The 25,283-nt window shown below is 43.7% G+C and overlaps 1 protein-coding gene across 1 annotated transcript in view; it reads right to left on the bottom strand.

Annotated features, from left to right (window-relative positions):
• Positions 1 to 18,574, bottom strand: part of TRABD2B (TraB domain containing 2B) — a 288,315-nt gene extending 269,741 nt beyond the window's left edge. Inside the window, exons 1-4 of the mRNA XM_062004363.1 lie at positions 18,251 to 18,574; positions 18,108 to 18,197; positions 17,674 to 17,835; positions 16,598 to 17,158 (exon numbers count right to left, since the gene is read on the bottom strand). Of these exons, the coding sequence (XP_061860347.1) occupies positions 16,598 to 17,158; positions 17,674 to 17,835; positions 18,108 to 18,197; positions 18,251 to 18,574 (1,137 nt within the window). The remainder of the gene's footprint in view (positions 1 to 16,597; positions 17,159 to 17,673; positions 17,836 to 18,107; positions 18,198 to 18,250) is intronic.
• Positions 18,575 to 25,283: the final 6,709 nt, after the last annotated feature.

The raw sequence follows: 25,283 nt of genomic DNA, 5'->3' as shown, positions 1-25,283 counted from the left end.
AATGTTGAGGTGAAACTATCATGTCCTGTTCCACATCTTCATCCAAAACTACTTCAAGAACAACTGCTCACATCATGACACTACTAAATGTGAGCAGAGATCTGACCTGCTGGAAAACAGATGAAAATACATATTAAGGCTTCTATGGGCAAGAATAACTCATAAGCTATAAAGTACCGTAACTTTCCTAATGACTGTAAAAAACATTCTACAGAGGTAAAGTCACCCTATCTCAAACAACCTACTAGTTAGGCATCCTGGAGTTGTGTTAGAGAGCTTCCATGAAGGAAGAACTTGAGGACTTTCTTCTCCATTAACATATTCATCCAAAGCTGCTAAGAGACTTCTACGTCTGTTGTTTTGCATAATTCAGCAGGAAACAACAATGGTATCTCAATAAAAAAGTTAAGAATTCAGTCCTTTTTGTCTTTTATGTGTTGTTATGAACTAATAGAACAAAAATGTCCATTTGGGTCAGTCACCAGACTGTTGTTTGTCTGATGAGACTCCTGGGTTTTTCTAACTTCACTTTAAATTTTAAATTGAGACACTTCAAGGAACTCTTTTTTATTCCCTCAAATACAGATAATTACAAGAGCACTGTTTCTGTTTTAAAGAAAAAACCAAAAGTGTCCAAAAATAAATCACTCTGATATCTTACCCATCTTGCATGCAGAGAACTGAAACACAAAGGGCCACGTCAGGACTGTCTCTGAGGTCCCAGACAAGCCTCGCCTCCTACTAATACAGCTTGCCTTCAAGCACAGCCCTTGATAAGCTTGGACTAGTGCATGTAGAGCTCATGGGATCCAGATGGCCACGTGTGATGGATCATGTGAGGTATATCCTACACATGGAGAATGAACAGGAGAAGATAAAGTGATGAGCTACCGCTCTTTCAGAGCTTCATATATCCACCAAGTCTTTGACTCATCCCACAACATTTTTAGACACTTCAAGTTTCATTTTCCTGGATTCTGCATACTGTTACTGATTACCCATTCCACAGGCCACATCCAGCTGCTGCTGTAGCAGCTTTGCTGCTAGTCTACTGCACGCTGGGCAGAGCAGCCACAGGAGGTGACAGGAGTCTGGCATAACTGTCCCTGTTTTCCATTCCATTGCCTTGCAGCATTGTTCACTCCCAGCATCTCACTCCTAAATCTTGGGGTGTGGCATGAGGCCTTGCCTTGAGCCTACAGCTCTCCACTGCAGCAGACTCCACTCTCAAGGGTCTTATCTTGCTAGAGATTGAGTGGAGGCACCTCACCGCAGGGTGAGTAGATACCAGTATTGCCTGAGGCACAAGTAACAGAGCCCAGACGGGAACCACAGAGCCTTAGTGGGACTCATTGGGCACACCAAACATTAACCTTCCTGTAGTGCTGAAGGCTCCCAAGAGAGGGATAAAGTTTGAAGCAAAGAACTTTTCTTTAGAAAAGAGACTGGTTAAGTTTTATATTGTCTAGCACTAGCCTGATTTCATTTTCCAGAGCTGGAAATGGCTTTTACATGTTTATCAAGAACTCTCACTCTTTCTCTAAATTGGTGTTCAAAATTGATAATGGCCAACTCAGGATATTAAAAAGTGACAACATGTAAACTGAATCACCGCTGACTAATTTTTTACAGCCTGTGGCCCAAACTAAGTGTGAATCAACGGCATCTCTTGCATTTGATTAAGCTGAGGTAACCCTAGTTAGCTTTAAAACACCTCATTCACTTCAGTCCTCTGTGTCTTACACTTTCCTCTCCACAGACTTCTCATAAAGTGGCACGACTTACACTACAAATGTACAAGGCAGATGGGGGTCAACATTACTCTCTCCTTACAAACCAGGCGTCCTGTTTAGGGATGCTTGCCAAACTGGTGGATGAACCCAGTCAACCCTGAGGCAGATGAGCACTGCTGAAGAAGAGGAGAAATAGACAAACAAGACCAAGGACATAAACTTCCATTGATCCCAAATGTGGTGGGAAATTCAAAGGGCTTCAGACAAGAAGAAAGGCACATTTGCTGAAATAAATCCAGTATTTTTACTGTTTTGATAAGCACAATGGATGATAAAAGGTCTTGGAAGGCATTTACTCTGCTTCACACTGGAGTGCTGCTAAAGCCAGCATGGCAAGAGACTATATCCCTGTAAACATGTGTTGTGTATTAGATTCTGATCTGGCAGGTTGCCTTAATTTTGTTTTTTTAAGTCTCCAGCGAGTTCCAAATACACTTCCATGTTTGTGTTCCAGCAAATAAGCAAAAGGCAGAAAGGTTGAGCGACGGGGACCCTGGAATGCACCAGACTATAAATTATCAGGAAAAGAAAAAAAAAAAAACCCCTCTATTTGTGTTGGTACATCAGACAGAGGATGGCAAAAACATTAGAAAATCATTTTTTCTGTCCCTTTCTCACCACTTTCTCTTTTTCCAGTGTGCCCTTCACAGCTGATGAGAACTGTACCATTTTAGTCCCCTCTAACTCTGAACACGGACAGAGGTGACAAGAGAACACCTTTCTAGACAATTTTTGTTGTCCCCAACACCCCACCAAAAAAGCACCCCACAGAGCCTCCTCTCAATAGCAATTAGTCTGGGCCCCTGTAGGCGCAGAGGAAGAAATTCTTTTGAGAGGCGTTTTAAATGGCTCAGGATGGAGAGTTCCGGCTCATATAAACAAATACTGTTACGAGAGGCAAAGTTGATATGGATTTATGCAAGGAATGCATAGACTGAATAAGCAATTTGATAATTAATGGAGTTGACAGGCACTTTCTAATAGTACACAAGTATGTGCAGACTGAATGGTTTCATATACATGCTGAACCGAAGACGGTATTAATTTTTAACCCATTTTATACCTAATCACTCAGATGAAGGAAACACACTTTTTTTTCCTCTTGGGTATCAATCTTGACCTCCCAAAGCCTGATTACCGAGAAAAAAAAAAACATTGGTGCTTACTATTACTGCAGATAACAAACCAGCAGATCTCTCGTACAGGATGATTTTTTCCTTTAAGATTATCTGAAGAATGAACTTTTGATTATTTTCCAGGCATTGACTACTTTTTTTATGTACCACAGCTTAAATGTAGCAGTTTTGCTCTTAACAAAGAACCGAGAGCTTAATTGCATGAGTTTGGGGGATTTCTGAAGAGATCTTCTTGGCTAATAGAGTTTCTTTTATTATTGGCTTCCAAGCAAGCTAAACCACTGCTCCTAAAAGCCCAGCTGCAGAAACTAAGGATGCTTAGTAAGGTCTTGAGCAAAGCACTGTCCCACCTGGCAGGAGAGAATGATAATTCATTGTGCCTGGAAGATATTGTGACATTTTAAACTGCACAGAGAGAAAGGAGTAGTATTGTAACTGCTCCCACACCGGAATGAGATACTCAATGTATTCTCAGTCTGGAGCAGGTTGATAGATGAAGCCTTGATATGCTTCACAACTTCACTCCTCTTACAACCAGGAAACAGGCATCAACACATGTGTTTTATGGCCACATATCCTAGACAATATAAAAATATTCTAAAGGTTTTCCTCATGGTAACCACCTATGGAAGCAAGATTTGTTCAGTCTTTTCTCTCTCCTTCAGTGAGGAAATCAAAAGCCAGACCAAACCACCCCCTTTCAAGGGCCTTTGTCCCACCATACAGGCATTGAGAGAACGAAAAGGGCTATATGGAAGCACGTTGTCTCCAGACATATTCAAGCCATAGGTAATTGCAAAATATCTATCAAGTGATCTCAATTCTCCAGCAAGAGGTAGATGAACAGCCATTTGGGTTTGATCTGTGGTGGTTCAGGCACATTATTCTGTCCAGTCAACAGCCAAAAGCTAGGGCTGAATATATCAAATATATCCCCTATTAAAAGCTTTGCAGATGGGGCACAATTCTGCCATCACGTTGGGAACCCAGCGGCACGTCAACTTGCTACGACTAATCAGATATCAAATGACACACTGCTGTGTGCTAACTGCCCCCTACCCCAACCCCAGCTGCAGCTGCCTTTGAAGAAAGGTGCAATGCCTTCTGCATGGATGTACACACCGAATAAAGTCTTTTAAAGCATGTGAGAACGAAAGCTGTCGTCAAAATGTACTGAGCAATTATGGGTTGAAGGTTCAACTATTATTACTTCATGCCCTCCCATTCCCCTCCCCTCCAGGGTGGGAAGAAGGGGGAGGATTATTCATTTGTATTCAAGCACTTCATTAATGTTTATAAGAGAATCCAAACACGCAAGCAAAACAAGGACGAAACACTCGCGCCAGACGTGTGATGCGATAAATGTCACTGAGGCAAATATTTACATCTGTTTACAGAGAAGCCTATTAAGTCCTTTTTGAAAAGCTGTGCAGTGTTGTGGCTTGGTCTCTGCCTAGCAGCTCCAGCGTAAACACATGGAAGATGGCTAAGACTCTCTCATTTTGTTTTGACATCTGGAAACCTAAGGAGGTTGGGAGAAACCAACTGGCTGCCCTACTGCAATGTCTAGCAACAGGGTCTGCCTATTGAATGATGGCAGGACATGCAAAGTGGAACTGCTGAGTTCTCCTGCCTGTGCTAAAATCAGTGGATTTTCAACACAATAATCCCTCCACAAAAGCTGTTGCAGCACAAAAGCCTTTGGTTCATTGCTAATCATGCAAGTCTGTGTTCTCTGCCATTTGTAAAGATCATTTGAGTTTAAGAAAATTGGTTTCATTAGGGACTAAACTAGGACACAAAGACGTGTGAACCTGCTCTGTTTGCCAAGGGATGGAGATGTGTCCCATAATCCCTTGCCCAAAGAGCTGTTGATTCTGAAGTTTGCCTAGACTTCAGCCTAGGCTTCTGTAGATATCCCCTTCATAACACCATCTCAGTGATGCTCCTCCCTCAAAACACAAATATTTCTTTTTCTAAAAGCATTAAAAAGTTGAAAGGAATAAGAAATTTATAGATGGATAAATCACTGTCCTAGCCCTTGATTTCATATTATATTTGGGGTATTTCAGCTTCTGAAGTCATGCCTCAGTTTCCAACATGCTGTGTAAGGCTTATAGATAAAAAATTTTCCTATATGTATATGTTAAGGATCAGGATTTCTTATCCAGACACCCAGTTTGCTTGTTCTCTGTTCAGAAGGAATGATACTCAGACCATATAGATGTACAGGACTCTGTACAGTGATCTCTAGCAGTGATGGCTGAACCAAGAAATAAATGAATCAAAACACTTCAAAACACTGGAATCAAGACTTCATCATGAATCACCATGAAACCACAAGTAACTCCACTCAGTCTGCTTTTTAAGACTACTGAAATCACAATCAAATTAGAAGAATGTTGACTAACTTTTGTTTCTTCCTAGTTCTCTTAACGGTTTACTTGTCTACACAAAATCCCTTTCTGCATAAATCAGTGGGAAAGTCCTTACCCAGATTCAGGGACCACAGAGATCCAGTTTTAGCTTCCAGGTGTAATGACTGAATACTTGTTTTAATTTATTGAAATGGGAACTACACCGAGCTTTACCGCAGAGAACAGAAGAATGGGTGACAAGTCTTTTGGTATCTTCAAAGCTATATTCTCAGGTCTAAGCAATCTCAGCAAAATCCATACCTTCCTTCCCTGACTGATAGGGATGATGGATTACTAGATGTGACAGTTGCTAAGCTTGTTATTCTTAAAACCAAAGTGTAAGAAGGCTCCGTTACTTTGGTGTGTTGGAAGAATGGGAAAATGCATGTGACCACCATTTGAATAGTAAATTAATGTTGGTTGTCCCTACTGTATAATAAGGATCAATCATTTCAGACTTAAACTTACAAGAGGATTTTTTTTTCTGGTTGACTTTTCCATTTTAATTAGTCTCCCTGACTAATTCTTGCAGAAAATATGTGACAGCTTAGTGGCTTGGTCTCAAAACATGGTCTCTTCCACGACGCTACATTCAACTGTACTCCCTGCTCTTGGTATGGCTTACTACCCTTAATATACTGGCCTTGTTAGGAGTGCCAGGCCTTGAAATCTTGTCAGTAGCATGCCAAACATCCACAGGGAAGAGAGAGGAATCCCTTCCCCTATTTTTGTTTTGCTACCTCCTGCTCCCCGGCTTTGGAGCTAACCCTTGGGGTTATTTATGTTGCATGCCCTTGAGATAAATAGCATTTGGCAGGCTGCTGGTTGACTTTGTGTTTCAAATCAAACATTCTCAGTTTCTCCCACTAACAATGGGAATAATTCCTGAATGCCTTTTTGGAGGTATTTCCTCCCATTTCATTGCCTGCCATGGAGTTCTTTAGTAACTACGTCAGAGTTGGTGAACTTTAGCTTGACTTTCTTGTTAGATACAAGTACTGAGTGGTGTGTGTGGTTTTCATCTGTGGTTTGGTGTATGTGTGTGTGTTTTCTCTTTGTCCCAGAGAGTCAGAACTGCTGGTATTAGAGCTACAATTGTTCTATATAAAGCAAAGATCCCTTGAATGATCTGCCAGAAGTTTTATCTCTGAACAATCTTTGTCTGTACTTGCTTTGCTGTTAACCAGTTTTGACTCTACTCCATGATGGCTGGAGTTGCTTTGCCTTAACTGATATATATCAAAGAGAACTGCTAAAATTAACTGCTCATGAACTGTGTCCAGGATGTTAGATTAACTCATCTAGAATCCTTCAGTGAATAAACTGATTTACGATGTGTTATGACATTGTTACTTGATGTGTTGCACAACAACTCAATTTTAAAAAATGAGGAGCACTCCATTAATAAGAGATAAATCTTTCCAGTATAATTCAAATGAATCTGCAACAGCTTTAAAGAGAGCATGATAAGGGATCTTGTGTGGGTTTTAGTGATAGTGTTTTGCATTCCTAGGGATATCTTCTACTGAGATCTGTTTGTCAGTAATGACAAAATCCATCCAAACTATGCCAAAATGTGACACCTTTTGGGAGATTACAGCACTCTGTACTTCCCAAGACACACATGAGGTACTACTACAAGTGATTATCAACAACTAATACATTCAGGTTTGAGAGTGTACCCCAAATCCACCGACTATGCTTGCTTTCAACTTCAGAGCCATAACTTCCTGAAGTCTCTACATGGTACATCACTTACACACTTATCCAGTCATAGATGACACATAGCAAATGCTCAAAGCAGTCAGTTTCTTTCTCAGAAAAAAATCCCACACATTATTAAGATATAGAGTAATTTTTTCAAGCAAGCACTCTTCTATTACTGGAACATGAACCAGTGTAAATGCTGACCTTAAATAATGAAGTTTCTAGAGTGTGTTTCAGATGACTACACATTAAAGGCTCAGGTCTCTCTGGATACCCAGTTTCAACAAAAATGTCTTTGAAAGTGAGTTTGAATTATACACTGTATAGTATGTCTCATTTCACAGCCAAGCCACTTGAGTTAATAAAGAAAATCCTCCCTGGCCTCACACAATTAGCTGGGTAAAAAGCTAGCCAGCACGAGTTTGCATACAGCCAACCCATAATGTCGAATATTGTTTCATTCCTACAAATGCCTTCTGCTTTGACCCTCTGAACTTCATCTCACCACCAGAAGATTATTTCAGGATGGTAAAACCTGGGCTCGTGGCTTGATGCTCACAGCAAGGAGAAACTTTCTCCTTGGAATTCTGCAAATGGAAATGAGAAATGCTGAAGATACAGAAGTTTAGATTGCTTTTAACTGCCTAGCAACAGAGCATTTTAATTGACTGAAAGTCAGGCATATTAGAATGGTCCAGGCCATAACTTGCCTGTATTTGATTCTATGTCTTAGTAAGTTACTCTTTACAGCAAGTTTTTTTGAGAATGTTCTTTCTAGCATTTTCATGTATTAATTGGGAAAGTCATTATGAAAAAGAAAGGCTTTCTATATAGTTAACTCTTATAAAAACAATCATTTTGAGACTCTTTAGCATGTTTCTCGCTCCTATGGTATCCCCAAAATAAAGAGTTACCTAAGCTTGAAAGCAAACTACAAATTAGCATCCCAGTTGGCTCCCAGTACATCAGGACCAGCTCTTCACATGGTGTAAGGCTTAGCTCTTTTGCAATTAATGATGACATTACCAGTGTTTTAGAGCTAATGGGACCACAGCTAGAGTAACATGAATCTCAATAATCATAAGTGAAATTGTAAATCAATCACATGACAGAAATATAGAGACCTTCAAAAAGTTTCTCAAATCACCCTTTTGTCTTCTCCCCCTCTGCTGACTCTGCAGACTCCTATACTGTGAGTATTTTGTCTCACATTTAAATAAATATTCCCCATCACTATTATGCTGTCACCTGTAATAGGAAAAGCCTGCAAGAAATCAAAGGAAGGCAAAATTTGTGCAGTGGTAGAAAGTGTACGGAGAATAATCAGTCTTCATTGTGATTATTAACACAAGTGAGGGAGCTTAATGGAAACCTTAGATTTAATACAGTTACTAAAATATAGAGGAGGTACTTTCAAGACATAGAATCTCCTATTTTAAAGAAATATTTTCCCTGTGTTCCTCATAAGTTGACTTTTATTAAAATGGAAAGAGGTTTGAAAATAACTTGAAGATTTGTTTCCTTTTTCTCATTCCTCGGCACAAGAAGGGAACCTGATGAGTATCAGTTTGCTCTATGAAGGCAGCTTCTTCTCTGCTTTATGTATCTGTGTCTCCCAGCAGCTGCCCAGAAACAAGAGTCAGGGTAGAAGAAGCAAGTTTGATGCAATCTGGGGAAAAATTCAAATCATTTAGCGGTATTCCCTTAACTGTGTTTTTACAGCTAACGTGTTGGCTATGACTGAATTGCTAGCTCTTCTCTATGCCCATCTCAGTGAACCCTGTGATTTTGTAGGGATATCCAAGCATGAAGAACCTCTGGACCGGAATTCCTTTGAAAGGTTTCGTAACTTCCACCTGAATGCACCCTAGGAAAAGAAGAAATCAGAACACTGTCTTTTTCTTTTTTTCACAGTCCTTTATTTGCCAACAGGAGTTTCTGGGAATGGTTCAGTGTTATCCCTGGCTTCAAGAGACACTCTGGAATGAGTCCAACATATAGGATTTGTTTCATACCAGTGGTCTTTCACATCTAAAACTGCTACCCACTGGCATGGGCTACAACGTCAATTTTGAAGAAATCAGTAATAAAACTCCCTTTTGACATCTGCAAGTCTCTTCAGCCCTCAGTGTTGCTGCAGTGCCTGGACAGAGGTGATCAGCAGAGGTCCACTGATAATAAATCTAATTACAATATTTCAGGGATGATGATTTCTTCAGGCGTAACTGGCCTATGGGAGTCTATGTATGATGAGAAATGGGGTGTCTAGGCCTATGTTAAATGACCCTCAGAGTGGAAAATCTAGAGTCTTTGATCTCATTCAAACTAAAAATACTTTTGCTAATGAGCCTCCTCAAGTCATACAACATCCATCCCCAAATGCTGAACACATGGTTTTAATTTACGATTTTTACAACTTTCATGTATATTGTGCTACAAGTCCTGAAATGACTTGCAGCAGAAGCTCTAAAAATTGGAAACCCAAATGGTAAGGACTGCTGTTGGAATAACTAGTGATAAAAGCAGCAGTCATCTGTGCTAATTCCTGCTTGAGCTTCTGACACAGGTATTAACCATGTCACTTCTAATTGTCTGTGCATTTAAATGACAACTAGACCCAATACTAAATAACACAAGCCAAGCTATATTGTTCTCTTCAACACCAGAAAAAAGCAAATCAATGTAGATGAATGAGATGCCATTACTACTAGCTGTTGTGTACAACCAGTCATGCATTTTAGTTGTGTGTCTGTTCCCACTTTGCAAAGAGTATAGCCCTGCTCCAATTCCAGTCCAAGGACTGAGATATTAAGTTCAAACAGTGGTACCTGCAGTTTTAAGCTCTGAGGGCACCAGTTTAATTTCTGGTGTGTCAAGCAAGTTGGAAACTGTAACACTTTATGGATTACAGAAAGAGCATTAGGTTCAACACTGTTGCAATGTTCAGAAAAAAAGTCTTAGTGACTGCAACCTAGAAATAATTTGAGATGTTTAGAAAGATGTTGGAGTCTTGTGATCAACCCACAATGCCTACTGCAGATTGTAAGTCTAGCAGCATCTAGGATCTGAATTGCTTATCAGCTTGAAAGAGATATTTAGAAAAGTGTGTAAACAGAAGGCAGATGTACTTCCCTGCAAAATAGGGCTCTTCTAATACTGATTCTTGAACACTAGAAAAATTAAGTTCCCAACACACCGATCATTGCTGAAAATCTCCGCTTTTGTGCTATCCTAAACACTGTGCTCAGGGGAAGTCATTTTACAGTCCCTCATCCAAGCATGCAGGCAACCTCTCTAATAGGACCATGAGATAAACAAAATCACACCAATTCCATGTGGCTCAAGCAGCAACTCTGTGATTTCTTCTGCCTTTTACCTGTATCATCAGCTCCTAATGACAGTGAAGAGATTGATAAGGGTTTGCAGTGTAAAGCCGAGCAAAGAGGAAATATGTTATTTTACAGTACATCCCTCTGAAGTTCCCAAATGTGCTTTGCCAGGAGCCCTGCCACGGATCTCTGTCTCTGCAGGAGTGCAAGGTGAATGAGTGCCCTTGCTTAAGATCATTTCTGGCCTTTCCAATACAGGAACCTCTGACTAGTCTGAATTATGTGGGCTGGCTTTATAACGTGGATTGCTACTCACTAGGGAGCTGAGGAGAGGCTGTTAAAGACTTTCTGAGGACTGTAGGTTGCACTATACTTGAAGTTGAGGTTTTTAAGATCAATGGTTCGTTTTGTTTACAAGCAAAGCACTCTGGGCTCAGGGCAGGATCCAGACTGCTGTTGAAAAAGCATCTGAAACTGACAGTGGACAGCAGAGAGAAACTCCTGGCTATGGAAATAGCACTTACTGATGAGAAGGGTATTTTGCACTTACCCGGTGAGCGGCTCAGAGGTGGCAAACTGCTCCAGGGGAGATCCCACAGGGATTTGAAAGCAGTGTTGGTGCCTAAGTATGGGGATGGATCTGGGTCATTTGTCCCTCTTTTGATTCCCTTTCTCTGAGCAGAACTCAAAGCACCTGCCTGGGGGCTCTCCACACTACTAGTGCTGCATCAGTCCCAGGGCTACCTGCCAGCAGCACCAGGCATCCCTGCAGCCAAAGAGACCCCCACTCAGTTCACCTCTCACCACACATACAGGGCAAGCTGGCAAAATTCTGCTATTTGACTTCTATAGATTGGTAACGTTCGGCTGCTTCGAATACAGTAGAGACTCCCTTGGGTGCCAGGTTTGTTCACCACTGTTTCCTGGGGATTTGTTCCTTTCAAAGCTCCCCTTATAAAGATGCAATTCCTGCATAAAATTGATGAAAAGCAAGCCACATAATTTTGCAAAGAAATCAAACAGCAGAATCCTCTTCAGATCTGCTTGTGGGAGGCAGATACACCTGTCCTGGGCTTGGAACTTACCAAGGGAGGTATAAAGGATCAGAGGGAAAGGAAGTGCTAATATCTAATCCGTTCTCCAAACACTTTTTGCAGTTATATGCACAATAAATAGAACAGATTAATTGCCAGCTGCCCCTCAAGCCATCATTAACTGACTAGCTTTTTTTCTTATTGGCATCAAATGCCAGGGTGGGCCTTTCAAGGGGGCTGGGCTGTAAGAAGCAACACGTACAGTTAGTTACAGCTATAAAACATCAGCTGCTGATCCCTTCAGGTGCTTACTGTAGTTGTAATACATGCACAGTTTCACCCTCAACAGTTCCCCTGGTAAAGACATAAAGCAGCTCCACTAGTATTCAAAGGGAGTTAAATTGAAGGATTTCTATTTCTGCTTGTATGAATTTCTACTCCAAGGTTAATTTTACTGGGGGAATCTTTTTTACCCTGAGGGGGCAGTGGGTGAAGGGGAGGGTGAAGTCATCAAGCTGAAAACTAGGTTCATTATGTATAACCATGTATAATCAAACATTTTAACATTTCTTTCAACAATATTCAGCAAATAAAATAGATTATATTAAGCTATTTTTGATGACTCTTGCACTTTACAAAAAGCATGATTTTTTTTAAAAGCAAAAAGCGAAAATTTCTACCAGGCAAAACCAACTTTTCCTATTTAAAAAAACCCTAAGAATCAATAATACTCCTTCAAATAGACTACACAGACTGCCAAAAGTCAACTAGCTATAAAACTGAGCCCTTTAATTTGGTTTAGAAGACTGAGTCTGGATCTTTCACTAGTATAAACAAAATTTCCCTTGAAATCTCCATCAGCTCTGAGAGTCCCAGCTTTGTGATCACAGCAATGTTTAATTTTTCAAGGGGACAGGGGAGATGGAATAGCAAGTCCAGGCCATGGCCTTGTCTATATATTACTGTGTCATGCTGTTCTGCCACTGAAGGTCCAGCTTCAAGACTGCAGATCTGTCAGTGACCAAACATGATGGACCAAACCTGATGGACCACCCATTGGCCTTTTATTAACCGGCACTTGTTCCCCCTCTAATCCTATCACTAGAGTAATCAAAGCTGCCATGTCCTAGTGTTTGATGGAACAGTAGGACCTGGGAAATGAAGACTGATTTTGTTAACAAAGTCATTCCTCCCCCTTGAATGCTGTCTCATTGGTAGAAAGCAGGGAGCCGAGGTTTATTTGTGCAGAGAATGAGGCGGCAAAGAAATGAGAGAGGAAGAATGGTGAAGTGTGAAGTTTAATCTGGCACGGTCTAAGGTTTCTTTCTTTGAGGCTGTCTCTGATCCAATCAACACTAGTTTGATATTTAACATCTCCCCCTGCAGTTAGAAATGATACAAGCTGGAAAACACCAGAGTCAGGGCTTCCCAAGCCCCAGCTAGCAAAATGGGGAAAAAAAGAGTGTGCCAGCAGCTCTTCTCTGGCTTTACAGCTTCCCCCACAGACAGGTCATGACGAAGCTGGGCCCCGAAACAAAATTCCTCTCATGAATCTTCAGACTCTGGGCATCTGACATGAGCTGAATGCAGATTCTCCCTAAAGTGAGCAAGCTCAGGATAGGATGGGAGAAACTTGCAAGAGGAGGTATTAGCACTGTCTTGATCTGCATATTCTGCTGAGAAACAATATCAAACATGAGCAAGAGTTACTATACACCTCCCCAGGGCAGAGCAGTTTGGGTAAAGATGTTAAGACTTTCCCTTTGCTGACTGTACAGCTATTAGTGGGGATGACCAGAATGAACACAGACAGACCTGCACAGCTGCAGGAGTCACCATCCTCCTTACTTCAAGGACACTGTATGTCATTCTAGGGAGAACTTTCCACCATAGACTCACATGAGGGTCCCAAATAGAAGGAAAACCCTTTCCCAAGCTGTGCCTCAGAGGATGTGTGGACAAGTCCTTATGGCCTGTCATGGCACCAGCTGCAGTGCCTCTGACAGGATCCCAAGAAGAGAAGTCCCTGAACACCATCCGCCCCTCACCAGCTCTTCTTAGTCCTGGCCCACTTGATTATGTACTTTTCTGGCCACTCTGTAAACAAACATCTACACTGACAAACAGAAAAGTTGTCTGCTTCTGCTTCTTTGCACGCCTCTCAGCTCCTTCTGTCCTTCAGTGAAAACCCTCCAACTTTGTATACCAAAGAGCAATGACATTTCAACGTGACCCAAAACTGGATTCCCCTGTTGCCAGGCTCTCAATCCAGCCTTTTGCCACTAGCATGTAATACGCAGGGCCTATCCTTTGTGTGACCAGCAGCTGCCACAGTCCCTGGGGGTGTGAGGATGCTCCCTCCACCAGCCATGCAGGAAAGAAGCGGGTCAGTGGGAAAGCAGGATGATTGGAGCAGTACAGGTTTGGGAGAGCAGCACGAAACACTGAGTGGAGCTTTCACGGAGCTTTCACGGGGGGGGGGGGGGGGGGGGGAGCAGAGCATCAAACTACAAAGTTTGTGGGTTTACAATAGAAAACAATGCGCCCTGCTCTACCTGCAAGAGCTGGCTCTCCAGGAAGCAGCTAATTATATGAGCCACCTTAATCTTTTCATCCGGCTAAGACAATCAACATTTCAAAGACACACAGAACGATTCAAAGATCATTCCTGGTCAAAAATGCAAGTGTATCCGCTTTCTTTCAGAGTAGATCAAAACCAAGTACCACACCAGGACCACTCCTAGATTTCCTCCTCCTCACGATATCAGATTAACAGATTTGGTGCATGTTGTCAGATTAAATATTTGCAGTAGCACAAAGCTGCCTTTGAGAAGAAGAAGTGGAAAAAAAAACCCAGCCCTTTTTTTCTTTTTTCATTTTCTTACAGCAAAAACACTGGATTTTGGGGATGTGAGAAAGAAAAGCATGGACATGATGCTGCAAGGCATATTTTAAAACCTGAGTTCTGAATATAGAAATTATGTCAAGTATTCTTGTAACAGTAATGCTGAAAACAGGTAAAAACTGCTGATGCCCTTAGCAGATTTGTGACTGTAATTTATCACAGATGTTCTCATCAAACTGTGCAAACACCCTACAAGACAAAAGCTGCTCATTTTCTGATTTCCATTTTAGTATGTTTTAATTAGGTGTTGCTTAAGGAAGGCTCCAAGACCTGAAATTGGGAGGTGAAGCCCAGCAATAGCAATCCACTCCACTAAATTAGCACAGTAATACACCAAGCAGTAGGACTGCCAGACGGTGTGATAACATTACAAATTACTATTGTTAAACAACTAGCCAGGTGTCAGGATGCACGAAATCCAGAGGAAGCAAGAAAATAAATATCTGGTCTGTTTTGTTTAGTTTTGTCTCATGTTGTTCTAGTGGTCTTGTTCCCAGAAAAAGCTTCAATCTAGGAAAAAGCTTCCTGAACACTGATCTATTTTAACAGCAATATCAATTCTCTGTAATAAAATGGGTTTTTTTAATCACCATAAACGTTTGGTATAAATTCTTGTCCTTTACTACTCAATAGGAGTAATACTTTTGCTGTTCTTTTTTAGATTATTATAGCAAAACAAATGGGAAATTTTTGTTTTGATTGAAGATTTAGAGAATGAGAGAAAAACTGAATTATGCTAAGAGCAGTAGTGAGTTTTGTATGCTGTCCCTTTTACTTTCTCTGTTGCTGACTCGCTCTCTCTCTAAAAAGAAAAAAATGGAACATGATTCACGTTTAAAAGGCTTCCAAGAGGTACATTTTTAACCAAGTGCTTTCATGTGCTTGATTCTAACTGCCATTTTTGACCTAATACAACCAAATGCTATTAGATGCCTGGAATAGTTAATTATTTTTACCTCATCTTCAAGAGGGGGCTCAATAGTGAGGATAGGCACTTAAACTTTTCAAACAGAACAGGGTAAAATGTATTCCTTGTTTTGCATGTGTGTTAATTGCAGAGGTCCTGAGGAGCTTGCTATATTTTAAAGATTTTTGTTGATAAGCAAGAAAAATACCTCCAAAAGTGCAAACAACCAGTCTTCTCCTCTGAAGGCTGTAGGCAGTTAAGACTTCTAGTTGAAATAACTGATGAACCAAATGTTAGTGAAAGCTAGGCTTTTTCCCTTTAGAACAGTTCCCACTAGACTTCAGAGAAGGGAGTGAAGGCACTCTTAAGGACATTTTAATCACACCAAAGATCAATCTTTTAATCTTTATTCCCACATCACCAAGATTTTTTTTTTTTGCTCAAACTAGGACAGTAAGATAAAGCTGGAAACAGGCTGATCCAAAGCTAATGATGAAAAGCAGGTTAAAACCAAAATATCACAGCAGAAACTGACACCGTCTTCAATTTCCCCTGGATTATTTGTTTTCTTCCACACACATTCATTTCCTGAATTTGTAGTAAATCTGATTTCATATAAACAGTTTCACAAAGCAAAGTCAATAGCTGTGACTGTGTTCCTGATTAATCCACCGAAATGAAATAGATTGCATGGCTTAGTATTTGGTTGTTTAAAGCTAAATCCACTGAAAGAATTCTGGAGTCCAGTTACACCAATAACTTTTGTTTCTTAATCTACATCCTTCTCTTTTTGCTGAACTTTACCTCTTTTAAAATGAAAAAACCACCATGCAGACTGAACCCTTCATTTCCCCCCGGTACATGCGGGCAATGTGAACTGGTTTGTTTTGACCTGTGGTAACTACTAAAAAGACAACCGACAGTTTGCACATACTTAAATCTATTTGGACAATGTCAAAATTTCTTATTTCATTGTTCATGCTTCATCATCTTCCTGACAAGTATCACAGAGGTGTTTCACCTTAAAAACAAACAAACAAAAAGAAGTGCTTTTTGCCCAGCTCTGGACTAGAGGCACGGAAGTTTGCTGCACAAGTGACAAGCCAGAAGACACATGCATTCACACCCTGGACATTTGCCTCTCAAATAAATAATACACGTGATAAACTCCCTGTGTACATCTTGGGTTTTTTGCAGGCAGCACGGATAGGCACGATGGAAAACAGTCAGCCCAACGCAAAGGCTGTTGAGGCCTGCGAGTGACCCACCCCGCTGCAACAGGCTTGGGGTTCACCACCATAAACTGAAACACAAGGAGAATGGCCTCCCACTTCCTGGGATAAGCCACGACGGCCAGAGGCCTCCTTACCTGGGAGAAGTTGAGCCCGTTGAGCGGGTGACACTGCTCCTCCACCCTCTCCACTGCACCCGTTCTCTTCTTCATCCTTTCGGCCTCCTGGGCGAGGTAAAGATCAAGCACTGGCACTCCTCTGGAGCGGATGTCCGTCTCTGTCAAGGAGTTCACCATGAGCATCACCCAGACAGGCCTCTTGCGCTCCCAGTTGCCAGCAATGGCGTTGAAGAGGTAGTCGGCATAGAGCCCTTTGCCTCGCTGGTCAGGGGTCATCCAGTGGGGCAGCATCAGCTTGATGTAGTCCAGGTGGCGTTTGAGGCGGCGGTACAGCTCCTGGGGCAACACGTCCTGCAGGTTCTCCCCATGGGGCAGCATCTGGCAACTGGCCAGCCCCGAGATGGTGTAGGGGTCAGTGAGGTCCAGCTCAAAGTAGACGCTGGAGCTGGCATGGAAGGCGGCCTTGGAGTTGTCAGGGATGAAGTCCCACACTCGCGTGTAAGGCACATGGATGGTGCCGAAGAGGTAGGCAGGGGGGTCGCGGCGGATGGTCCAGAGGAAGGAGTTGAGCTCTCCTTGCTGCGGAGAGGACAGTGGGGACTGGTCAGTGGTGGGGGAGCAGGGAGGCAGGAGTTAATGGTACCCTCAGGGATGCCTTCAGGGAAGGAGGCGCGGGGGTCTCTGCCCCCTCTGCCTGCGCAAGCCCCATCCAAGGCTTGGAGCAAGCAAACCCCACGGGCACGGTGAGGCCCGTGACGACCCTCGCTCTCCCCCACGCACCCACCGCATCCCTGCGGACCCGAGCCCCGCGGACGGGACCCCGCGGCGGGGACCCCACCGAGCGGCGCCGGGCGTGCGCGCGCCGCCTCAGCGCTCCCGTCGCGGGGGACACGCGGGGCAGCGCCACACCTGCGGGGCCACGCGCGCCCGCTCGCACACGCGCCGCGCGGGGAGGGGGGTCCCTGTCCCCGAGCCCTCCCCCCCAACCCCCCCTGTCCGCGCCCCGGTGGCTCCCACGGAGCGCCGCGGACAGCCGCGCATCCCCGAGCGGCCGCGCCCCCCGGTCCGGCATGGCACGGCCCGGCCCGGCTCACCGAGCGGGGCAGGTCGCACTGCCCCGTGTCCATCTGCTCCCGCCGGGCCGCGGCGTCGGGCAGGAACCCCCCGAAGACGAAGCAGATCAGCGTCAGGTTGAGTTGCATCCCGCTTCCTCTCGTTCTCCTCTCTCTCCTTCCCAGATGAGCCTTTTTGGATTTCTAGGATCTTTTTTTTTTTCCTCCCCCTCCTCCTGCTCTTCCCCCTTTTTTTTTTTTTTTGGCTTTTTTTTTTTTTATTCAAACAAACTTTGCCAGTCCCATCTGCATCTGACAAGTGCAGGGGGAAGGACTGGCCGCCCCCTCCCTCCCATGCTCTCCCCCCTCCCGCCCTTTCCCACCCCCACCCCCTCTAGCTCCGGGCTTGTCAGAGGCGCTGGATGCTTTGGGGAGGACGGTTCTCATCGCCAGCCTCCGCCATGCTTTGATTTTGCAGACCGGAGAAGCTCCCTTCCCGCCCCGCCGGTTCGGGAAGAGGCTGGAGCGGGGAGAAATAGACAGAGAAGAAGGAAAAAAGTAAACAAACAAAAAAAAAAAAAAGAGAGAGAGAAGACTTTTAAATAATTAAAAAACAAACAAAAAAAAGGCCAAAGCGGAGGCCGAGAGGGGCTGCGGCGGCGCCCCGGGAAAGGCGGGCGCTGCTCGGCGGGCCGGCGGCGCACACCGCGCCAGGGAGGCCGAACTCGCGCTCCGGCGGAAAGTTTCGCGCAGCCGCCCCGGCCCGCCCGCGCCTCCCGCCGCCAGGGGGCGATAGAGCCCCAGCGCAGCCGCGCGCCGGCCGCGGCCGAGGGGCGGCGGCGTTCCAGCCGTTACCCGCTGCCGCCGCCTCGCCCGCCGGCCCGCGGCCGCGGCGGCACCTGCGCGGCGCTGCCCTCGCTGCGGACGGTGAAGTTTTCGACATTCCCGCGCTCAAAAACTGGGGCAAGATCACGCTGGCAGTGCTTGTCCGGGGAGGGGAGAAGGAGGCGCAGGCGGCTCCAGAGGGGATGACCGGAGGTGCTCCCCTTCAGCCCTCTGCCGGTGCTCGGATTCCGCTCGGCTCTCAGGCGAGAGGCGACATGTCCTCACAGGCACCCTGGCCTTTCCGAAACCAGGCTCGCTGAGCGCCGGGGTGGAGGGCAAGTCGAGGACGTGGGCACCCCATGATGCCGGCAGCATCATGCCCTGTGCCTTAGCTGTTTGCCTCAGCCTGTCCCCCACCTCCTCAGCCTCACAGGAAGGAAACGGTCCCTCTGTGTGTTCTCAAAACGTGCATCTGTCCTGCTCCTGCCATTAGTTACCCAGCTTCTACTTGGACCGAAAAGCCTCAGGAGAAAGCACTGTACTCCCAGTGTGACCTGAGCTGGTTCTTGCTGGCAGGAGCACATCCAGGATCCCTGAGGGTCTAGAGCTTTCTTTGGAGGTCGTTGCAGCAGGCGCTGGACTCCAGCAGCTGCAACTCAAGGCTTCTCCCAGGTGTCCGTTTCTGTTAAAGCTACAGACTGACAATGCCACTGGCAGGAATTCCTGCCTCAGGAGCCATTCAGGGCAGGGGTGGGGGCCAAGGTGTCAGATGTAGCCCCTTCTGTCTGCAGGAGACCACCCAGCCCAGCTGTGCAGGTGGCCCAGAGTGTCTCTGCCACCTGGCTGGCTGTATGTGGTGTGCACAGCAGAGTGAATCTGGATGCCGACCTTCTCACTGCCTCCACAGCTGCAAATCCTTTCCAAAACCGAGAAGTTCCTCACAGTATTAGAAGAATTAAAACTACCAAAGTTTTCTTGATGAAATAGAGTATTTACTATTATGAGGCAGGGTCCTTGCTCTGGCAGAACTCAGACTGGAGCCAGCAGGGGTTTTGCCAAGGATGGTGGCAGACTCTGGCCTAGTTGGCTATAAATGTGGCTTCTCAACAGCCCTGTAGAGATGACTTGCTGTGGATACTGATGAAAAAATACACAGGCTACTGATGGGACTTGCACCTTGTGTGCATCCTGTGGACTCTGCTCATGGCCTCTGATGACAGGAAAGTATTTTCCAAAGCATAGTATTGGGACAAGTGGCTCCTTTCTAAAGGAGGACTCTCATACCCTTCTCACCCTTCTCCTCCCAGGTGCTCCAGACAGGTATAATTTAAAAGGAGTAGGGGGCTGGTTTTCCTCATAATGTTTCTAGCTCTTGCAAAGAAGTGTTTAATTTTCTGGTTCTACCCTGAGCATAAGGTTTAGATAAGGGACAGATGCAGAAAGAAAGAGGCAGAAGTTTTTAGCAAGGTGTGCCATCACTGTGGCACAGAATAGTTCCATGAGACAACCAAGTAATGGTTGGTAATGTGGTGGCAGTAGCTGCATTGGTCTGGAGTCACTCATGGCCCTGTGCTGTTGGCACAAGGGATGGCAGCAAGTAGGTGTGCACTGCTTTGTAGGCGTGACCTCTCACGTGTCCTTCCCACACCATGTGTCCTTCAGGAACATCACACTGGAGCCTCTCAACTTGCCAGTGTGATGACACAACCCTGAAAGGACAGGGAGGTCAGAGCCTGGCTCCATGTGCCTAGAACTTCCTATATTCCAGCTTGTGCCCTTTACCCCTTGTCCTGACACTGGATGCTACAGTGCCCCAGTCTCTTGACATCTGCCTTTTAGGTATTTGTAAGTGTTGCTAAGGTCCCCCCTCACCCTTCTCCAGGCTAAACAACCCCAGGTCTCACAGCTTTTCCTTACAAGAGAAGTGTTCCAGTCCCCTCATCATCTTTGATCTTTGTAGCCCTCCACTGGACTGTTCAGAAGTTCTCTGTCACTCTTGAACTGGGGAACACAAAACTGGACACACTGCTCCAGATGTGGCCTTACCAGGGCAGAGGGAGAGGATATTATGTTCACCCTTTTTTTAGCTCCTTCTCCAATCTCTCTAAAGTAGTGAAAGAACAGAGGGTCCTCATCAGAAGGCTGCTAGGGCACATCTCCAGTGACATGACCCAACATCTCATGTGCTGGAGAGCACACCTGGGAGGTCTGTAAGGAGATGTGAGGCCCTATTCAGTCATGAGTGCCGTTTTGTGAGGTAGGGTGATTACCCTCATCGATGGCATACTTATCAAAGCATCCAGGACAAGAATAAACAAACAGCTTTGGCACCATGCTCATCTTCCATTAGCCAAAAGGCAGGTGTGGGGGGGGTGTGTATGGGGGGTGTGGATATAGCAAGTTTTCAGCCGTTTCCCTGAACTCAGCCCTGATGTTGCAAGAATTGCCTAGCTGTGAAAACACAGCCTCGCCTTGATTTATGCCGCTTGTGGATAAGATGACTAAGAAGGGGGTAAAAAAAAGAAAAGGAAAAAAAGAGAGCAGAACAGGAACAGAAGTCCCAGTGGGAGTGTGATGCGGGTGTGTACCAATTTGGTGGGACAGTCAGGTTGGGGAAACTGCAGCCAGAGCTTGAGGCATTAGGAAGAGGAGCCCACAAACCACATGATATGCATCACGATGTTCCACCTAAGATACAAAAGCATGCCACAAGCTTCTATGAAGACAATTCTTTGGTAACAGCAAGGGGAATTAATTCTTTTGTGTAATTGTAACGTTTTTTTCTCCTTCAGATGACTTCCATATGTCTTTGTGATTTTTTTCTCCTTTAAACACAGCAGTTTAGAACAAATCTAAGTAACATTTAGCCTGCTTCTAAAGTAAATATTTACCAAAACGTTAAATAATGGTTCTGATCTTTACAAAATGTGTATAACTCCCTACCTGCTACTGTTTTGTGTTTATCTGGAGTAATAGAGAAGCTTTGCAATAAACCCCAAGGCAGTAAAAGCAGGATAATAATGTGATTAGCAATAATCAGATGGGAAATACTGGCTATTAAAAACTGTGAAGAGATAAGAGGGATAAACTGGAAAGGGAAGGTTACGTTATTTTGTTTTAACAAATTTCAAGAACTCTAATGGGGGAATAGGCTTTTAATCTTACAAAAGCTGTATTGTGTTTTGGAAGCATAATAGTATTAGTTGATATTTATGTCATGTATCATCTTCAAAGAGCTTTACTAAATAAATATTCATCATTTCACCAACCACTTAAAGGCAACTGCTTCAGGGGTGCGGTGAGGCAACAACTTAACAAGTGAGTTGTACTAAGACAGGAAGTGAAGACAGCCAGATTCAATAAGGAGTCCGTGTGGGTACAAAAAATATTTGTGGAGGCTTTAACAATATCTTTAATGAGGCAAAACAAAACCCCATGGAACAGAGGGCAAATTTCTTTGTTAATGAGAAGCTGGCATCGGAACTTGTCATTACAGCACATTTTGAACAGGTAAAAAAGATTACTAGATCTGAGAGGAAACAGCTTGTGAGGGAACATTATTTGCATGCAGAGAAGCGTAACACTTGTTTTTTATCAGAACATGCTCCTTACAGGGCTAACTACTTTTTTGTCTCTTCCTCTCCTCTTACCTTCCTCACAGAAAAAAATACCATATTGTTGGCCTGTGCTGTTTCAGTGTTTCCCTGTCTCTGCCATGGTGTACTTTCTTTTGAAGAATATCAGAGCACCCAGAGATTTCAATATATTTCTTACACTTTTCCTGTAACAAGGAACTCTGGCTGACCCACTGACTCTCTCAAAAGCTATCCTGTGTCAAAACAGAAGAGTAAGAACCCAGCTTTCCCTTTTTCCATGAATGAAGCTGAAGGTGTTTTCTGCTCCTTCCAGAGATAGCAGATGAGATTCAATATTTTTGTATGTTACAGATCACTTAGGTTGGAAGAGACATCATGAGGTCTCTGGTCCAACTGCTCTCACTCTGAGCAGGGTTAACTTCAATGTTAGATCAGATTGCTTAGGTTTAATAAGGATCCTAATCAGATTTCTCTGGTCTCTTATGCATATGTGGATGTCCTGGACTCAAAAAGTAATAACACCAAGCAAGCAGTTGCACTGCTAGCTATCATGCTACGACTTGTTATTTGCTACAACACCCCTGCTGTTATGTGTCTAGGAAATACAGATTTTCCTGCAGAAGATTGATTCTGGTGTTAGCAGTTGCATTCACATATAACACCACTGTTCAGTCATGCAAATCATGATGCAAATTCATGTAATGCACTGAAACATGTAGTTGTCGGAGGAACAAGCCTCTACCACTTCAGGCTGTCACACTGAAACTGCTGAATTATCACAACTGTTTTACTATTTCATGTCTTTTTTTTTCCTGTATGTTGCAACCAATATGATGTAGTCACTGCAGTCAGTCATATTTCCTTGCCTGTTTGTCCTCCTGTGTCCAATTAACTGTCTTTTGTTCCAATGTTCCAGAAACAACCAATCTAGTTCTTGAAGAAAATCCCCTCTCAATCCTAACATCCTCCTTTCTAAGAGTTAGGTATGAATTTTGCAGACCAACCAGCATTAAAAGCTTGTATTACACTTTGCAAAGTCTCACCTTGTGCTGTGGCCTCTGCAATGACAGACCACATCCTGCCTGAGACTAAGCGTGTAAATACACTGAAGAAAACCTTTCCCAGTGTCAGACTCTGGTATGCATTCTCCCTCAGTAGAAAGTTTAGTCTGTGCTTGTGTAAGTGTATAATATTACATATGCACACACCTACAAAGGTGTGTGTATCTCTGTGTGTGTGTTTATATATATTAGTGTGTTTATATATACATATACCTATATATACACATGCATACACATGCACAAAATGATGGGATAGGTGAGTGCTAGTAACGCTCCATTATGTGCTTCTCAGTTCCTTTTTCCATCCTCTCTGAAATATTCTGGATTTGAGCCCAAGCCCATGGAGGCAGAAACTTGTCCTCTGCTGCTGTTTTATATAAGTGGGGTAGATCCTGTCTTTTCAGGATCTTCTCTGCAACATAAGCAGTGCATTGCTGTTCCATTCCTAAAACATTATATCAGAGAGATGGTGAAAAAAAGGTCAGAAAGCACCTCAACAGGGGTCATCTCCCCGGTGCATAACAAAGGCTGTAGCTGTTTCTTTAGCACAATGGATTATCTCCTTGAGGCCCAAGAAGCAAAGACATTTCTTCCTCTTCAGCATAGTTCAGTGTGCAGTTCCAGGAGCTCCACTTAATTTCATAAACAGTTCAAACCTCTTTCATGTTTGGAGAGTGATTGGGAGTTCAGCTGCTCGAGAATCCTCTAAATGTTCTGCTCTTTATTTGTTATTCACTGTGTTTTCCTGGTTTCTAGATTGCAGTTGGTTTCTACAACCTTGGTATCAGATTATGTTCACTGGCATTTATTTATGAGAAGCCTGAGAGGAGTTTTGTAAGTGGGATGAGTCTTTATTACAAAACAGTTAAACCAGTCCTCCAAGACAGCACTACTGAAAGAGGAGTCTATGCGTGACTGTCTCCTGAGCTGGAGCAGAATATTCCAAGCAAATGCAATAACTTAGTGCATATGTCTGAAGTAGCGTTCCTATTCCAAGGACTTTGAACACACATAATGAACACGTAAAATGTGCCAATATTTTGGTAATTTGGTTTAAAAACTACTGCTTTTTTTTTCTTTTGGAGCTGGTAGAATATGGCTCACATTTGTTGTGTGTGTGTGGGCCTGCTCCTTATTAAACTCATGGTCCATTTTCCAGTAACCACTTCAGTGCTGTGATTCAACGTAACTGGTTCAGAAAAACACCATCTGTCGATTGAATAAACAAAGGTCTAGTTAGCTGGAAGTTTAATAGATCACAAAGTCTCACCAAGTCCATTTTTATGTTAATAAATTCCACCATGGAATATTTTCTGATGTCACGTGGCAAAAGTGCCCAAAATAAATAGCAGCTGAAGCATTTTCCATTATTTATCTTAGTGTTTTCTGAGCTTAACAATAGAAGTTGTCCAGGATCTGAACTTCTCAAATCTCAAAGTACCATATGGGTTTGTATGGTGGGTTTCAAGAATCTTAGACAAGCAGGTCTAGAAGGGATCTCATCTAGCCTGACTAGAGTTGGATCAGATGGACCTCTACTATCCCAACCAGATTTCCATCTCACTCAGGAGTGAGGGCTTGTGCTAATGTTCAGTAATAGCTACTGATACAGTTTCATCTATCCTGTGCCCAAATTATTCTTTCCCATACTATTCTTGGAGAGTGCTATGATGTGAGCTGTCTCATCTACCACTTAGACTTGGAAAGACCTCCCCTGAAAGTCAGCTGTCTCTTTCCCTGCCAATCTAGTCTGTTTTCAGGAATTTCCTGTGGTGGAGATTTAATACAACAAAAAGTATAACTCAGGTGTTTCCTTCATATCCTGTCCTCATTATCCTGAGCAGAAGACTGGGCTTACCAATGGGTTCTAGGAAAGTTCTTCCAATAGTAGCCTTTCTGAGCTTTGACAGAGATGTTCTAGATGATCTCCCCCTAGTTAACTAGACTCTTCAGCTGCCGGATTTCACTTGGAAGCTTTCATGTCTTCAGAGAAAAGTCATTCAGATTCCCTGCTGTTTCAAATCAAGCACAGGCAACACTTGCAAGAGTATATTCAAAGATCATTCCCGAGTGAGACCATGGTCAAAGCTGTACCAGTTTACCAATTAGTCTAAAAAGGACTGATATTGGCTCGCTGCCTTCTGCGTGGCCACCAGATGTCTTTTTTGTT

Source organism: Colius striatus, chromosome 10 (genome assembly GCF_028858725.1).
Source record: "Colius striatus isolate bColStr4 chromosome 10, bColStr4.1.hap1, whole genome shotgun sequence".
NCBI classification, from domain to species: Eukaryota; Metazoa; Chordata; class Aves; order Coliiformes; family Coliidae; genus Colius; species Colius striatus.
Note: the sequence above shows the minus strand (reverse complement) of the source record. Positions and strands in the feature narration are given on the sequence as shown.